This window comes from Ailuropoda melanoleuca, chromosome 3, assembly GCF_002007445.2.
Source record: "Ailuropoda melanoleuca isolate Jingjing chromosome 3, ASM200744v2, whole genome shotgun sequence".
Classification (NCBI taxonomy): Eukaryota; Metazoa; Chordata; class Mammalia; order Carnivora; family Ursidae; genus Ailuropoda; species Ailuropoda melanoleuca.
This window is the reverse complement of record NC_048220.1, coordinates 66,370,134-66,389,467: the sequence shown is the minus strand read 5'-3', so window position 1 is coordinate 66,389,467 and position 19,334 is coordinate 66,370,134. Positions and strand designations below refer to the sequence as shown.

The window sequence follows — 19,334 nt, the reverse complement described above, 5'->3', positions numbered from 1 at the left end:
ACAACCCAGTGAATCATAGTTGTTCTTGTCTGAGGACACAGTGCCGTCCATTTTGAAGCTCCACCTCTAAGGCATTGGTGGATCTCAGACAAATGAAAAAAAAAAAGGAGGAAGAACCTAAATTCAACCAGACCACTCAGCACTATGGCCTACAGTCACTTCTAGTCTATGTTAATAGTTCCCAACATTTTAGATTTCACAAAAAACAATTTACAACCACAGAAACACTGTAAGTTCATAATTTCAGAGTTAAAAGACCTTTAAATTGAGAACACTTAGCTCTAAGAAACATTCTCTATATTGCACCTTTTTTTTTTCCCCCCTTGGACCCAGAGAAACTTTAGTTTCATGATCCTTCCCAAATTCTTAGCCCTGGCCACAGGCTTCTTTCTCTCTGCTTGTTGGTTGGGATGAGGCAGGGCTACCTCTGAGGCTCAAACATGCCTGTCTTGATAATCTGTAGTACAGCATGCCTTGCTGTCTGCTTGGGGCACCCCAGAATAAGATCTCTAGGGGCTTGGAACACACTCCAGCACGTTTTGAATTTAGGTAGGGCTTTCCTAGCCAGCTGCCTCTGTTGCCATCCTGGATACTTTTGGTACTGTTCATCTCAACTGAAGAACAGGGGTGGGGGCAAATTGAGCCACTGAGAAGAGGGATAGAATAAACACTAGAAAAACAGTAAAAAGATATTTGGTTTTTAAACTATAGAAATGCATCTCAGAATAGGAAGTTGGATTTGATTTGATGGAATTTCAGACTTGATTGAATTCATGTGTAAGGGCTGTACGTCTTTCTCATATTTCTTTCTTTACGTGTATTTCTCAGCACATTTTTGTTATTTTATTTTGTTATATTCTGTCACGTGGCAAGCATTTTTATCTCGTTCTGCCCTTTTCTCTACATATTTTTCCCAGTGAGATAAAAACGTTACTCGTACATGTACACACATGTACGTGACACTCATCAGACTTACGATATCAAGCCTTTACAGTCCTGCACAGGAACTTTGTCATTCCAGAGAACTTTTGGACATACTCACTTTATAGGTTGTTTATTTCTATCCTATTTTTATGAGAAGTCAAAGCCTAAACATCTTCCTAGATAAAAAGTGAAATTTCAGAATCACAAATGTTAACCTATCTTTTGCTTTAAATGTTTGAGTTAAAGGTGACCTGGATAAAATCCATTTTATTCAGCTTTTTAAAGTCAGTGATAACGAGTTAGAAAATGATTAATCGCCAACATATTGTAATGTACCATCATTTTTATTAATACTAGAAATATCCTATAAGACATAGTTTTACATATGTGAAGTGTAGGTGAGCAGTATTAAGACTGACATATCACCTGGGTAATAGCCAACTTTCAGCAGATTTGGAGGTCCTACTAGGGTGAATAATAATTAAAATATATACCTAATCGCTGCCTGTCTGTCGGTAGTGCTAATTGCTGTCATTGAAAAGACTGAATTGTTTAAGAGAAAGAGAGAAAAAGAGAAAGTCATTCTTCATTGAAGCTATCTCCTTGTATCATTGGGAGCCTATTTTTAGTACCTATAGAAGTCATGATTTTTTGAATTTATTAGGGGCTGTGATGAATGATAAAACAAATCATCCATTTACATATCTTGACACTGCTTTGGAGAATACTTATTTCTTACAAGCAAGTGTCACATTGTATATAAAAGCTGGCTAATTGTGTGCTAATCTGCATTATCTAGAACTCTGTGATGTGGTATTCTATCAATAGTAATATTAATTTTACTTATTTCAAATGTTTGAAATATCTTCTAAAACCCTATTTCTTTTATAGTTTCTGCTCTCTCACATTGTATAATTTTGCATTCAGCTGCTAATTAAGATTAGGCGTGCAAGTTATAGAATACATATTCACTTTAAACCATCAAGCTTTTGTAATACATAAAAATACTAATATTTTATCTATTTTAAATGTAAAACGAAAGAAAGCATTTAAGAACATTACTAGATGTTGTGTTTGTTTTCATGGGTTTTTTTTTTCCACACAGTTCAATAGTTTCATTGATCTACTGTTTCTTACAAAAATCTGCCATGCTTTGTGAACTTCACTTTCTAATCTCATACAGCAACCCTTCCTTTATGTTATTCCTGCTCTCCCTGGTCCCAGAACAGTAGGGTTGCCTTGACAAATCTATTCAAAAGCCATTCCTCGGCCTTTATTGGTGGGGACTGGGGCCTTTGAAATTCTCTCCTCACTGCAACACAGCTGACATCTTCTTCCAGACAGAATGAATTAAGGAAATACAATAAGACACTTGATCTACCAGTCAAGGATCTTTCCACAGTGAGGACGGATTCCATGGTGCACAACCAGGGCAGCAAGCATCTAAAAATACACAATACATGCTTGTTTACCAGAATAGCAATCAGCGATTTTTCCAACATGATTGATAGGATGATTTCTTTTAAAATAAAATCTGTCTTGAAATTCAGTGTGTGTGTGTGTGTGTGTGTGTGTGTGTGTGTGTGTGTATTAGAAATTTTTAAAAAGCCCTATGAGGTTAATCACATTTTTTAAGCCTGCCTTTAAATACAGACTTAAAGTGTATGGGAAGAATATACATTATTTTTATTTTATTTGTCTGAGTGGTAAGTCATCATTATCTTAAAGATTGATTTTAATATTGAAGGCTTTGTGTCCTCAGACACACAGCTACAATTCTCTGGTTTGTGTTTCTTTTGAACTACTTGATACAGCCTTCATTGAACAAGGCTGAAGTAAAAACTAAAAGAAAGTATATTTAAGGAGTAACTGCAAAATTTATTTCTTTTGGTGTTGCAGAGATAAAGACTATAGTTTTAAAAATTAAGCTATTCTTTCTCATGATCAAATTAATATTTCCATCTTAAAGTTAAAAATGGGCATCCTTTTCAGTTTCCGTCAATTATAATCTTAGCCTTTTCTTATAAACATATTACATCATGGTTCACAAAAGGTTACGTGTCCTCTTAATATCAGCACAGATAATTTGATGAATTGTAGAAGATAAACTTTTTTCCACAGCCACAGTGGTCATGAATAATAGTGTTTATATAAGAAAATTTTTTACAGTGCTTGGAAAATAAATTGGATATACATCTAGTGGTTGACTATATAGGATAAATTAATCTCTGCAGCCTAAAAAGTTGGTCTTGGTTTAAAAATGTTTCAACAGAAAATTGTCTCTATTGCATTGCAGAATTGTTGTAATTGGGTGTCTAGCTCAGAACCATTAGACACATCAGTGGAGTCCATGCTGCCAGATTGTCCCCGAGTCTCAGCAGGTATGTGTTTGATGAGAGATGTATGGGTTTTTTTAGGGTGAAAAAATATGGTAATGAAATGTAGAATTCTATTTTGTGAATTAAGCATGTTGTTCTTCCTTGAATCTTTGAATGAATTATTGGTAACATACGGCATGGGTCTGATCCGCTACCAGAAATTTGTTGAGTGACTGAAAATAGTAACTAACACATTCAGTGAAGATGAATAGGTGAAGCAATTTGAGAGTAATGTAGACAGTTGCTGCTAAAGCTTCGGGAGACAAGATGTACATAAATAAAAGGTTGATTAAGACAAGGACTGGGTAGCTAAGCAGGATCTCGGAAAATTTGTCTCACGTTGCATACCAACTCAAGGATACAACAGGCATCAGGGCTGTGAGTTCAGAGAGGAGAGATTGCTGTGGCCTAGAGTCTTTAGAAAAATTTTTCATGCAGAAGATTTTGGCTGGACCTTGTGCATTTGGTAGGTTGTAGGTTATAGAAAGATGTGCAGGATGACATTTTAGGCAAAAGAAACAGAGCAATGTAAGGAATAAGGGCTGGAATGGATCTGAAAATGTTCATGGGAAACAAAGGCAAGATGGGCCTGCCTTTTGAAAAAGGTGGAGGGGGAAGTACCTCAGGAAGCAGGTGGGGTTAGGAAGACAGTTGAAGGATGGAATGGCTTTCCAGCCTACAGAGTTTGTACTTCAGTCTCTGATCTCTAGAGAAGATGAGTGCCATTTTTGGTTGCTTTCTGGTTTTGGCTTTCGCAATTCCCAACCAGTTCGAATGGTAAACACAAAATGAGTAGCAGTATCTGATTATGGCTACAGAACAGAAATGGGCTTGCTTTGCACAAAGATGTCAGAGAATGAGCAGAAGTTTTGAACATGACCCACTCCACAGAAAAATCACAGGAGGTAGATGATCTCTAAGCATTTAGAGCTGCTGACATGTCTACGTATTTGAAGGAAGTAATTTGGAGAACAGTTCAAATATGAGGTAAAGGACAATTATTATAACTATATTTCATTATCACTAATACCTAAACTTGAACTCAGCTTCACTATCATTATAGCTAAACTTTTCAGGTCTGTTGGTTAGGAAACATATGTGTTACTATATAAATATATATATAAATATATTTAAATTTATAAATAAATATATACACACACGTGTATGTGTGTGTATGTATGTATATATATTATATATGTTATATATTATGGTATATATACTACATTACATATGTATATATAATATTATACGTATGTTATATAATTGATTATCCTTATTAGCAGTGGTTATGTTCTATAAAGTCACTGAGAATGCTGAATTAGTGATATTGAATTACTCCTGGGGAAATACAGGGTTAGGTTCCTACAAGCTTCTAGTCACAACGTTTTCATCAACCAACCAATATATAACCTTGCTTTATGAATTGAATGTCTCTATTTAAAGATACCTTATTTAATATACATTGTTGATTCACTAACATTGAACTCAGAGCCAACAGCACTGTAACTCATGCCTGAGTGAAGCTTGTCTAACATATTTATTTTCACCGTAAGACGCATCGCAGTCTTCTTAGGAACACTAGTGCTTAGGTGCACTAGACAATACTTCAGCACTATATTTGGGGGCCATTTCAAACAGTGATATTGCCCCCCCCCAAAAAAGCACAAAAATGTGAAAAACATGGCACCAAATAGTCTGCAGAAAGGGCACTTGTTTACAGTGTGAGAATTGAAACAAGAAGGTAAAGCATGGCCTTATTTGACCTCAGTTAGGAATGCATGCTAGGTAACTCCAGTTTTTCACTACTCTGCACATGTGCATGTCTATAAATGACCACAAAAAGCACCCTGAGTATTGATTTGGGGTTTGCAAATAAATTTTAGTAAATAGCTAAATTCACAATTATGGAATCTGTAAGTAAGAGGATTGACTATATATAGTAAAGGATTTGACCTGGGATTTGACCAGAGCAGGAGAAGCATGCTCTGTAAGGATGTCGACTTGGCCTCCCATGCTGGAGCTTGGAACTATCGAGCAGACATTTGTTAGGCGGAGACAGATGAATGAATTAGACCCCATGAACATGAGCTGGAGCCCGGAGGATGGACTTAAACTCATGTCAGTTCTTTTTGCTTCTGTCCTTGGTAGTGTGGCTGTCCTATAGAAGCCAGTGCCCTTTGTCATGGAGCTAAGCACACACACACTTGGCCCAGGAGTCAGAGATGCTAAAGGGGAATTCAAGGGAAGGTGAACAGGTGCAATCCTGGCCACTGGCTCGGGCCACCAGGTGAGCTAGCAGATAAGCAACAACGTGCATGAGCTAAAAACAGCTCCTGCTTTAGCCCTCCCAGTGTCCCACAGAAATTTTTTTTATGTATCATTCTAATCAGAAACACATAGTTTGAAAAAGAATTCTGGAAAATATCATTCAACCAGCCAAACTGACACATTACAGAGCCTCTACGGTTCACCCCTTGTCAACTTGGCAGCTATATACATCTCCTTAAACCACACTTAGTCTACAAATAAGGATATTAATGAAGTCAGGCTTCTATCTCATGTGATACAACTATCCCATGTACAAATGAAAACACAGTAACCCTTACCTCAGAAAAGGATACAAAGTGGGCGCCTGGGTGACTCAGTCGGTTAAGCATCTGCCTTTAGCTTAGGTCATGATCCCAGGGGCTTGGGGTCAAGCCTCCTTCTCCCTCTGCCTCTGCCTCCCTCTCTCTCTCTGTCTCTCATGAATAAATAAAGAAAATCTGTTAAAAAAATTTTAAAAAGGTCTGAGACAAAGCCCCTTTATTGTTCTTGGCTGATGTCCATTCTTCTCACCTTTTGTATCCTATAATTTAAATACTGAGAGATAAAGCTAATTAGTGTTGATACACATTACATGAGATGATAAGGAAATAAGAGAGTAGAGGAAAACAAAAATAATTTAATATATACATTCAAGTCAAAATAAGTAAGAAATACCCATAGCTATTACATTACTCGTTTTTGTAACCATGTAGTTGTAGCTGGTATTTATAACTACCTTCATTCTGTATTCCCTTTGTTCTTTTTTTTTTTTTAAAGATTTTATTATTTATTCGACAGTGATAGAGACAGCCAGCGAGAGAGGGAACACAAGCAGGGGGAGTGGGAGAGGAAGAAGCAGGCTCATAGCAGAGGAGCCTGACGTGGGGCTCGATCCCATAACGCCGGGATCACGCCCTGAGCCGAAGGCAGACGCTTAACCGCTGTGCCACCCAGGCGCCCCTGTATTCCCTTTGTTCTTAACAAGCACCTCAACTGGTCATAGTTCTTGCCTGGTGGGCTGACCCATACCTTCATTCCTGAAGCAGCTGGGTCATTAGCTATCCTTCCTGAGTTAGGCGGTTGTAGTTTTCTGTTGACATTAGTCACAGGAAATACTAACAGATGTCCTCGATGATTTCCTGCACTGCAGACACATTCCTCTTTATCTCCATTGTGTAGTAGCAACTCAGTTATCCCTTAGTTATCAGGATCAATCACCCTAGCCAATATAGTAAGACTCTTCCATTCCTTGTTAATTCAATGGCATAAGGAGCCCAGAGTGGCAAGATGACAGTCTCAGCTTTGAGTTCAATGGAATCATTGTTGTGTCACTTAATGAAAGCATTCCTCCCTATGGAACTAAGACCTTTAGATCAACAGAGCCTAAAATCATAGGAATGGGAGGCAACAGTTTTGTTACTAGGTGACTGAGGGTAGTAAGAAGAGAAACCAGTCCCATTTCCATCCCTTCATTCCCAGACCTGGGAGAAATATCACGTGTATTAAATGCTGATTTAGGATACATACCACACCCTGGAGTACATTGTCTCAGCCCCACAGGGTGCTGTCACCTGAGCAGGCACCATAACTGAGTCTTCAGAAAGTTACTTCACCACTTTATGAAGCCTGCTGCTTAAGGATAATGGGGAACATTATAAGACCAATGAATGTTGGCAGACCTCAGGCTCTTTCTCATCCTCGCGCTTGCTCTCTCTGATGGAAGCCAGCTCTATGTGAGGCGCTCTGTGCAGAGGCCCACGTGGCAAGAAACTGGTGTCTCTGGCCAAGAGTCAGTGAGTACCTGAGGCCCGTCCACAGCCCCATGCATGACCTTGGAAGAAGATCCTCTCCCACATCAGCCTTGAGATAACTGCAACCCCAGCCAACACCTTGATGATGGTGAGACCCTAAGCCAGTCACTCAGTTAAGCTACACTGAGATTCCTAATCCAGAGGACCTACGAGTGCTAAATGTGTATTGTTTTAAGCTGCCTGGCTTGGGGTTATTTATTCCACAGCAGTACATAATTAGTTAATACAGCAGGTTTAAATGTCAACTCTGGTGGTCACTGAAGCCTAAGTCGAAACAACCTTAACTTTTTTGAGGCCGAAGTCTTGTAAGGCTCATCTTTGCCCTCATACCTGAGGATTTGAGCGGCTTTCTAAAAAGGCACTAAAAAGTTCATCAAAGACAATTCCTTCCTAGCCTAGTTCCCTGACTGCCTCATTAGGCTTTGCTGTACATTGTATCAGAGACAAGATATTAAGTTTCTTCTTTATCACATTTGGTCACTGTATCATTTGATCACTAAGTCTTCTCACTCTGCAGCTCTTCACTGACCATTTTTTCTTAGGACAGAATTTGCTACTCCCTGCAACCTTCTATTCCCTGTTGGTTTTCATTCCAACAAATTTGTCTTTAATCGGAAGGAGATTTCACATACACTCCCCAGCATATATCCATTTATTTCTTGTATATGGATTGATCACTTATATTATGTCCCAGGTACTATTCTGGAAGTTGGGAGCATATCAGGAAATAGTAGCTTATCATGACTATCTTTTTTTCAAAAAAAAAAAAAAAAAGAACTGTTACCTGGACCTCTGCTAGTGATAGGTTCCTCCCTTTGAATTTGGCGTCATTAGGTTACAGCAAATGGAAAAAGAGTTGGGGGAAGCACCCCCAGCATTTCCTATACCTACTTATAAAAACTCAGCAGTTTTTCAATCAAAATCAGTGATCTCTCACAAAGAGTTCTTAAAAAATGTTGAACAAGGGGTACGGCATGATCAAAGTGGGATTTTGAAGATTAATTTAATAAATGGACAAAAGAGAGGAGCAAGAAACTGGAGGCAGGGGCGCCTGGGTGGTTCAGTCATTAAAGGTCTGCCTTCGGCTCAGGGCGTGATCCCAGGGTCCTGGGATCAAGCCCCGCATAGGGCTCCCTGCTCTGCTGGGAGCCTGCTTCTTCCTCTCCCACTCCCCCTGCCTGTGTTCCCTCCCTCGCTGGCCGTCTCTCTCTTTCTGTCAAATAAATAAATAAAATCTTTAAAAAAAGAAGAAGAGGAAGCTGGAGGCAGCCGACTCATCAGGCTGTGATGATGAAGCAAGTATATGGGGTGGATGGCACGAACTGGTCTGGTGGCAGTGTGAATGGAGAGAAAAGGGGAGTGAAGAGAAATAGGACTCAGGAAGAATCTTCACTCCCTGACGGGCAGTAGGTTGGACGTGGAGGCTAAGGCAAAGGGAGAAAACAACAAGCTGGAGTGAAAAGTAACTGAGATTATGAAAACATTACCAAAATATAGGGGAGTTGGAGGGGGAAATCAGTTCAGGGCAAGAAAGGAGGAAACTGTTCTATAACCTACCCAATTGAGGTGATGGCAGTGGATGTGATGGCAGGAGGTTCAAATGGAAATAACCAAAGCATGGGCAAGTGCCTTTGAAACTCCTATAATTCTCTGAGCACAAGTTAGTAATGGATATCCAGACTCTGTGTTCAATTTAGTGAAACCTTTTTTTTCCAGCTTTCTAATTTATAAAGGTTTTCTTAAGTTGTAATATGCTTTTATTGTTTTACTAAAGTCTCATGGCTGTAGCAGTGAATTGCCTATAAACACACATACTCATTTAATACTGTGTTTTTCCTTCATTAATAAATGTTTCTTTTTATTAGAAAAAAAAGATCTGCTTCTCGTAATAGCTTCATTTTATCAATGTTATCTACGAATACATATATTTTAAAAACATGTACAATAAAATTTTTAAATTATATTTAAAGTATCACTGATAATTATTATCAGGGCAGTCATGTCGTTTTCATTTTTCTTTTAAAAGCGGATGTAATACTTGACAGCTCCACACTTAGGAGTTGGCAATGTTGTACCCTATACTAAAAAGAAACTCTGACTTTTTAGTTATCCTAACATATAGTGAATGGTGGGTATTCAAGGGACCTTGAATCCATGTCCTGTGACTGTTTACCCCGCTTCATCCTGTTGATGGTGTTCCTGACCAGTAAAATCAGCCCATTAAAAACGTTGTTATTCAAAGAATTATATGATAGGTTAGTAGGACCTATGTTTATTGTATAGCCCACATTCTGTGTTGTTTGTGTGTTGCTTATAAAATGGCAAAAGCAAATATCTGCCGTACTTATCTTGTAGAAATGTTATGAGAACAATTTTTGTAGTGTCTGGAGGGCCATTTGAGTTCATCAGAAAGAAAGCACTGTAAAAACCTAATGTACTGTATATTCTATATATTCTATATTCTAATCATTTCAGAATTTAAGGCTATCATTTATTTTAAAACTATTATTTTAATCATATGGGAATGAAAAAGCATTTGCAGACATACTCCCCTTCCGTTTCCCTGTCTCTATTTTTAAGCAATAAATAACTTAGTTTTTCGTATTTTCCTGTGTTCTCTGTGACACTGATAAGGGTCATAAAATATTACGTGGAAACCAGACACAGAAAGAGAGAAAATACAGTGAAGAAAGCAAAAGGAAAACTAATAGTAGGGAGAAAAATATAAAGTAGGACATAGAAGTATAGACGCAATAAGGCTAAAAGAGACATGGGGTAGCAGTAAGGATGAAATTGGAAATGATCTTATGTGGGGTGCTGCTCCCCAAAATTAGCTAATATAATTTTTGGCTGTTTATGAGGATGCATTCCCCCAGGGTGAAAGGAAAGCAAAACATAAATGTTTGAAAACAGAAGGTTACAGAGCACTGCTGTCTTCTGACTTCTTAAAAGTCTGGACACAGCTTGCTTTGGCTGGCACATGACTGACAGGCTGCTCTTTGCCAGATTTTTCTAACTGGGGCTAGGTTTGGGTCAGTGCTACTGCTAAGGCTCGTGTCCTTTCAGCCCCCTCTGAATGTGCTCCTTACATGCCTCTCTGGGTGTGTGTGTCCAGTCTGTATGAATTTGTTCAGTAGGTATTTACCATGGACTAGACATTGTGCCAGGTGCCAGGGAAGTAGCAATGAATTACAACAGATAAAGGTCCTTTGTGGAGTTTAGGAGGGGAGACAAATAATAAGCAAGGTAAATAAGGAAAGTTTACGATTGTGGGAATCGGTAGGAGAAATAGCAGAAAGAGAAGACCTGAAATATGTGGAGGGGAGGATTTGCATTTTTAGAGGAGTGGCCATGGAGGGCCTTACTGAGAAGATGGCATTTCTGGAACATTCTTTCTAGTCCTAATCTCCGACCACCTCCCGCTGATAAAGACAGTACTTGCCCATCTGATTTTAGAGATCTTTTCTCAACTTCAGGCTACCTACTGAGCTCTGAAAGCTGTGCCCTTATTCCTTCCCAGCAGTCTCTTCTTCTGGGTCCTTGAAAACCTCGCCTTATGGTCAGATCCATTTTACAAGTCCTCTAAGATTTATGGTAACCATAAAGCATAGATAGGTACAAGCAAGTTATTAAAGTATTCCACTCTTCCTTGAGCTACCCATATAGAAAAATACAGCATACATATGGTATCCTGGGGCTCACAGGCAAGGTTGCTTATATCCAGAGGTGAAGGGACAGAACCACTCCTGGCTGACCTGAAGGGTGAAGGCTGAAGGGGTCAGTATTTTGACATACCTGTGACCACTTTGCAACAGGCACACAGGATGGAAGGCTCTGCTTCCTCATAGCTTCATTTTGCCACCTACCATAAAGCAACTATCTGAACCTAGATTTACTAAATCAATGTAGTCTAGAGGTGTGGGGCCTGTCACCTTATTTCCTGCCAGAACTTGTATCCATCTCACTATTCCTTGCCCTTGTCATAGCTTAAGACAGCCTTTTCTCTAATATTTCACTTTACCTAGAATGCTTAATGTAAATCTGGGCACCTCAAAATTGGAAAGATAACAGCATAAATGTTAAAAAGAAGAAGAAGAAGAAAAAGGAAAACAGAGAACTGTAGTACATGTCTCAGGGGTGAAGAATTAAACTTGAAAACTTACAATATTTAGATGACCTTGTCTTGGTTTGGATATAGAAGGGGGCTGTTGATAACATGTACATCTCAAGCCCCACCTCCCCACCAGAACAGAAAGTGGAAAATTAATAATTTCTGGGTGAATTTGAGTTGTAGACAACCTGCTAACATAACCCTAATTTTACTTTGCTTAGCCAGTGCAGATTAACTATTTACAGTGACTGAACTTACTGAATATTTGCTAAATATTTACTTTGATTTATTGCTGAAAATATGTCTTGAGGAAATGACACTAAGGAGTTGTATCTCTTCTTTGTTAGTGAATAATCACTTGCTTCTAAAGATAGCAATGAGAAATCAACAGTAATTGCTTCTAGATGTGTTGTCATTCAGAATGTGTAGACAAGCTGAGTTTTCTAATATGTTTCTAGACACAGCTCAAATTAATTAGGTAATTGAAAATCTATACTTTGCCTTTGTAAACAGATCTTAAATTCAAGGCATATTAGCATATATGATACTGTACCACTTTTTCACTGCGTGGACTGCTCAAGAACTACACAGCATTCCTCTTTCCATTCAAAGTTTGTATATTCTAATCCTTTAAGTGATGCTTTCATTAACTAAATAGCACTTTTCAGGCAGTTTTTGTTCATTACTGTAGAATTGGCCTTGTAGCTGTTATTCATCAGTTAGTTCCCTATTCATTGTTCTATGCTACCTTATAATTATTAGTTAATGTAAGGGATGAGTATTCTAGAAGTTGACCACCGGAAATTCTTGTGTTTTCAGTGAATCATTCATTATAATTAGCTAGAATCAGGAACTCTGGGGAAATAACTGATTAAAGAATCATTTAAAATAATTTATTTAACTATATATTTATATAGGTCACCAATATTTGTCCTGATTATATATACTTAATCAAATCCAATATTTTCCTCTGATTTTGATTCTTTCAGTTTTCCAGTAATCACAGTGAATATAACTAGTTTCACTTCAGAAATCTCACTTTTAAAAAAAAAATTAAAAATAGCCACCATGTTTTTTACAGCTTTCTGAACCAATTTGTGAAAAATCCTTTGAAGAATTTGGCAGTAAAGGTGACAACTCTCCTTTCACTGAGCTAACTCTTCCCTTTAAAGATAAAAAAATATAATTATTTTTGGAATACTTTGGGGTAAATAACCAAATAATATGAATTTGTATTTTTACTTGAAAATTAAATGTTATGAGTTAATTTGCAAGAGTTACTACTTTCACTGTCTCTATAGCAGTGTCTCATGGCTCTTAATGCTATGTCCCTAATTGTTGGAAAAGTAATTCGGGGACCAGTGGTCCCTAAGACAGAAATGTTCATCCTTTTTTACTATATATTAAGTATCGATCTCCCTTCCCACAGCTGTCTGTGCTTCACTTGTCCTCTATTTCTCCTTCCCTCTGTCAGTTCCGTCTGGGTCACTGCTCTTGATGGTTCTCTCTGTGTCTGTATATTGACCTCTGACTCTCCGTCTCTCATTTGGTTTAGTCTCTATGTATCTTACAGTTTTTTCTCCTGTGTATCTCTCACTTCAGCCTCCCCCACTTGGAGATTAACCTGGCAACCTGTGGTATCACATCTCCCCCAGCCCACAGTCTCTGCCTGCCCTGCCTGACCTGAGTGGTTTGCCTGGGTCCACTGCCCTTCACTCCTCTTTCACTGTGTGATATGTGCTTCCCTCAAGCCACATGGTCTCTGCTCCTTACCATGCATTCCCTGTCTGCTTCCATCTGCACCTTACCTGCCTTCTCTGTCTTGTCAGAGACGGACACCAAGTCACCAATAACAAATCTGTCTCCTGATAAAATTACCCTGAAAACATTACTCTTCAAAAAACTCTTTTGCTTTCTAAAAGTGATTCAGAACCTCTAAAATAAATATTCTTTGGGTACCACAGTGAAAATGCAAAGTGAACATTAGGTACCATAAACAGGCCAAATATTTCCTGTTTATAAAATCCCAAGTTATAAATAAATATGTATATATTTAAATATATAAAATCCCAAGTTCTCAATTGGTTATCAGTGCTTGAAAAGCAAGGATAATGTTTTTTAAAGTTTTTGATTCATCATATTTTTAAAAATATAGTCTTTTTTAGTTCTACTTAATGATATAGTTCTATATAATGATAAATTTTGAAAGATAATTTGATCAATGAGTTTCATTTTTATGTATTAAAATTGATTTAACTGGTACATGATGTCTAAATATTCCTTGAGAATTGGTATGGTATTTCTGTCCACATTGTTTGTTAATATCCCCTTCAGTCATATGTATCTCACCCCAAGTATTCAATATGTTATACCACTAAATAAATCTTACACCAGCTAGTTTACAGATGTTTTGAATAATCTCATGGCATAATCCTTGACAGAATTTAGGTGTATTACACAATTTCTTAATTTATAAAATACTACAGAAGTTACTTTTTGAAAATTTGGGCAAAGAAACAGAAACATGATTTTAAGCTTTGTGTAGCAGTGATCTCTATAAATGAGACTTTTGTAAGAGACCCTAAACTTAAAATTTCTAATAACCGCCTAAAATCAGTATTGGCTTAGAGATTTTTTTATTTTTAGGGAATGTTTCAGGTATTTTTAAAAAGCAATATGAATTATTTCAGATTTTCACTTTTATTTCCTTTTGATAAATTGCCTTCAAATAAATTTAGAGTCTTCTTTCCATTTTAATTTTGTGGAAAAGTAGCCATACCTTTCCTGCTTAGTTTCCAGAGGAAAAGTGATTAAACTTTTAAAAAGAAATTATTGATTTAAGGCCACACATACAAGTGATTAACTATAACCAATATTTGGGAAACATTAGTAGGAAATAGTGGGAAGGCTACTTGTGGAACTAGACGATATGTGGTTTGAATTTTATAGTGAAAGTATAGTCTTCCATAACCTTTGTAGTGTAGACTTCTGCAGTGCTGTTATTATGAGAGAACAGTCTCTGAGAGTTACTTGGTTTTGCTTTTCTTCAGAAACAATATCAAGCATGTAAAATCAGCATAGGTGGTAAAGCTTACATTTCAGAAAACCCAAATTTAGTTATTTTTACCAATTAATTAATTATTTTAATTAATTTGCTACCCCTAAATTAGAGCCTGACTTCATGTCTTTCCACAAATTTGGGTTATTCTTGGTTCTTTTGAGGCAAGAAACTAACTGTAAATATTTGTTCCTTAATTCCACAAAGATTTATTGAGCACTTAATATGTACTGGGCACTACTCTACACTCTAACAATATAAAGATTGCTAGATGTGACTCTTGCCCCTCAAGGATCTCATGGTCTCCTAGCAAAAAGTCTTGTTTGTTGCAAAGATTCTCTTTGTTCATAAACAGAGGATGATCATTGAAATAGGTAGGGTGGGGAGGAAAGTTAAGGACATATGGTGAACTCCTTCAGGACCCGAGAGTAACTCTTAGTTCACTGACATCCTCCTTTATTGACTGGTACCCCACTGCTATCTAAGAGGCAGTGAGTCTTCTGAAAGTATCCACCTTCCTTCCATGCTGGTATGAGACCCTGACTTCACTTCAGATACACGTTTCAAATGAATATGTTGTCATTTCAAATTCTTTAATGGTAGTAAGTCACCATTTGTGAGGAGAAGCTTTGGATTTATCATGGCTGGGGGTAGTTTATATTCTCCCAAATATGTAGGAGAATTAATTCTATAATACCATCAGATGGAGATCTACAATCACCCTGCCTATAAAATGGGGATAATACTAGTACCATCTCACTGAGTTATGGCCAGAATTAAGTGAAAGAATCCATATAGAACTGTTAAAATTGTACCTGGCACATAGTTAGGACTCAATAAATATAGGCAGTCTTCACTTTGTATGGTCCCAAATACCCGAATTTCAGTTGCCATAGTTTAGTTAAATAACACCAAATCCCCCCTAAAACAAGGTTCAAATTTCAGTTATCACAGTGTATTAACTGTGAATAATTACATTAAACACAAATCTCTGTGTAAATAACAGATGCACATCATGATCAGCGGCCAATCACATCACTTCTTTCAAAATCTTTCACTGACCGATAACTGCATATCTGTTAGCCAGTTCATGCACAGACAGCACTATCTTCCATTTTATAAAAATGGATAATCAAAAGAGAGACTTGGCCAACAAAGATGAAAGTGCACCAGAGAAATGGAATGCTGAAAGTAAAATTGTAAAGTGCTTGTGACGAAAAAGATGAAGATGTCCCAGAGGAAGTGACGCTAGCAAAAAACACTTTGCATGAAATGAACTCTCAGAGATATTTCACGACATTGCAAGTGCGAAGGATAAAATGTTGGAAGCTGATCCAAACTTAGGAGCATGAAAATTAGCCAAGGCAGAGAAAAGTTTTCCTTGAACTGTATCATAAGTTATATGAAGGGAAGGCAAGCGCTATTCAAACTACTTTAGTGGGTTTTTTACAAAGAAATCAAGCATTTTATCTCCATGTTTCTAATGTTTTAAACTACAGTGTACTAAATAGAATTGGTTTTTACCATTTTTTCATTCCCCTACTCATTTTTTGCAGGCAGTAGGAGGATTTTTAATGTTTTCACCAAAAAAATTTTAAAGGTCATCAAACAACCATAGTTTTTCCCATTGATTATCATGATCAGTTTGCATGGTTTCAACTTGTAAGGTCATTTTTATAATCATTTTATACTGTGCAAAGCAAGGACTTCCTAGCTATTGTTATTAGAAATTACTTTATCCAGCAAATCACATACTGTGGTTTTAGATAAATTGCTCATTCCTTTTCAATATTTGAGAATTAAAAAAATTTCATTTCTTTCCTGCTTCTGTCTTTTTATTTTCTAGACTAAGTCCTGATTCTAGTCATGTCTTATCGCAGGGTTAACTCTTAGAGCCTCCCAGTGTATCTTGTACAGAAATACAGTATTTATCCTCAATTTGCCTGTTCTTCAATATTCAACCTCATTTCTTCATTCTTATAAATCTACTATAATTCCATGCTGACCCTTTCCCTTTCATTCTTCCTGCTAATGTCCTGTTCTTCCATGCTTCCCCTGAAAGACTATTGGTTCTTTAATACATTGTCTTCCTTTCAAAATGACACCTGCCCTAGAACATATCCTTATGAGAAACTTCTTTAAATTCGTTGGTTTCTTCCTTATGTTTCATCTACATTTCTGTCAATCATAAAAAAACAAATGTCTTTCTTGAATTTAAATTATTACAAGAAATTCAATGTAAGCAAAATGTAAAATTCTAGCTGGAAGTTAACCAAGTTAACACTTGGAAACGATGCCATGATTGGCAACAAAATAAAAATTAAAAATAAATGCTGTGCACACTATATACCTTTTTATACTTCTGGAACCATGTGAATGTGTAGTTGAACATTCAAAAAGATAGTTAAATTTTCATTAAATACGTAGTGATCATTAAAATCTTGCTTTCAGTTCTCCATTCATACCGGCTTTGACATAATTGCTTCCTAGAGTTCTGAGGCTCTCAAAGGTGAAACGGTCATCTGCCTGATATTATCTGCACACATATTGGATGGGGAACAGGCTACTGAGCTGCAGTGAACTCTAGACAAATAAATGTGGATTTGTGCCTACATCTTTTGCTCAGAAGAGAGGCAGATAGCCTGGTTGGTCGTCTTTAAGACCTTTGGAATCATTGTGAGATGACTTTGAAGAGGATTCGCTTTAATAACCTAACTTATTACCTCACTGTGTAAAGCCAAGGACTTTGTCAGGTTTAAAATGCTAAAAGGAGGGCGCCTGGGTGGCTCAGTTGGTTAAGCATCTGCCTTTGGCTCAGGTCATGATCCCAGGGTCCTGGGATCGAGCCCCACATCAGGCTTCCCTGCTCAGTGGGGAGCCTGCTTCTCCCTCTCCCACTCCCCCTGCTTGTGCTCTCTCACTTTTTCTCTCTCTCAAATAAATAAAATAAAATCTTTTAAATTAATTAATTAATTAATTAATTAAAATAAAATGCTAAAAGGGGGGGTGCCTGGGTGGTTCAGTCTGCTAAGCATCCAGCTCTTGATTTCAGCTCAGGTCATGATCTCGGGGTCCTGGGATCAACCCCTGCATCAGACTCCTTGTTCAGCGGGAGTCTGCTTAAGATTCTCTCCTTCTCCCTCTCCCCTTGTGCTCTCTCTCTCTCTCTCAAATAAATAAATCTTTAAAAAAATAAAATAATAAAATGCTGAAAGGAGTTTTTAATTTATATATTGGAATAAAGTTACTGTATCGGAGCTTAAAATCTTAAGTCTGGTACCACCTTTGCAATTTTCCGTGGTTATTATTGCATTTCATGTTACTGAATATAAGTGTTCATTTTTCCAAAAAAGGTATAACTGTCTCTATTTGGCTTATTTTAGCTCATAGTTTCTTAAGGAGATTCCAGGGAAATTCACAGAGGCCCCAGATTTGTGATGGTATTGGCACCAAGATCAATTAATTTGGAATCTCTTTAACAAAGTAATAATTCTCACAGTACCTGAAAGAGTTATATCTCCTGTAAACAGAAATTCTCTTCTATTTCTCATTTACTTCTCTGAGGCCATGTCACCTCCTGAATTACCGGTTTCATTGGTCATAAGCTGTCATTTCTGTTAGGTGTATTTTACTGTGCAGTATAGTGGAAAATTTTTCATTAGACAAGTTGTGTATCTCCTGCTCTAAAGTGTAAGCAGAGTACAAATTTGTATGTAGAAGACAGTGACTAGAATAATCAATGCAAGAACATCCTTAAAGTGTTTCTTGTGTAACAAGGGCAAACTCAGCTCAAAAGTTTGTTTAAATCCTGCCTGACATAACAAGAACCTTTACACTTTATCTATCTGGGACTATCTGTGAATAAACCTGACTCATCACCAGAGTGCCTTTCAACTCAGCTCTGTTCAGCTCAATTGCTCTTCCTGCCTTATAGAGACATTTAAAATTCTTTGAGGCTTCTGGTGAAGACTGTAGAGTTTTTATATTTAATACTATTATATAGCCCAGGAAGTTCATAGTTCATGAATACCCAGCTCCACAAAATATAATGGAAGGATTTTTCCCTAATACATAGAATCTCTTTGTAGTCTGGCTATGTGGTTGTTGGTATAGTCCTGTCATGAGCTTTTATTTCTGAGCAGCAGCTATATCACAGCAGAGTCATTTTTTTTAATAACAAAAAGAAATAACAACAAAAAAGTCCTTCATAATCTTAATCTGAAAAGAAATTCTATGTTGGCAGCACTACTACGTTCTAGTTTTTCTCTACGTATTTTAGAAGAGTAAAACATTACTGTTATTCACCAATCGCTGTCCTTTCGCCCTGTTCTTGTCCTCAGTTCTCTCCTATGCAGAACAGTGCTATTAGCTATTTTGTGAATTTATTTCATAGAGCAGTAAGTGATTTTTTTGTAGTGACCACATTGATCTGGTTGACTTTTTCCATTTTATCACAACTTCAGTGTTCTTCATCTATGTCCTTTACCTTCAGGTACCCTTTTTCTTAATTGCTTGACTTATCTTTGATGTCTCACTTTGTCTTACACAGTTTTCTACTTAAAACAAGGATTAACAGTTTAATCATTTTAGTGCATTTTGAGGTAGTTTTCTGTGAACTAAATTGTGTGTAAAGTGTACTGCTGATTCTCTCCCTGGAACACGGAAGGCATCTTTTCTTACTATGCTCAGCTGCCACAGTTTTCCTGGATGCTTGACTTGACTTCCTGGACCCAGAGAGAAACCTC

General features: G+C 37.3%; 1 protein-coding gene across 10 annotated transcripts in view; it reads left to right on the top strand.

Moving 5' to 3' along the window:
- The window catches only part of FAM172A (family with sequence similarity 172 member A), a 416,550-nt gene that overhangs the window by 272,774 nt on the left and 124,442 nt on the right, over window positions 1–19,334 (top strand). For 9 of the 10 annotated variants that reach the window (XM_034656488.1, XM_019808770.2, XM_019808766.2 and 6 more), the window contains one exon: window positions 3,221–3,305. In XM_034656488.1, coding sequence (XP_034512379.1) covers window positions 3,221–3,305 — 85 coding nt within the window. Of the gene's footprint in view, window positions 1–3,220; window positions 3,306–5,450; window positions 6,417–19,334 lie in introns of those variants that run through there. The other variant, XM_034656494.1, reaches the window with a different exon arrangement.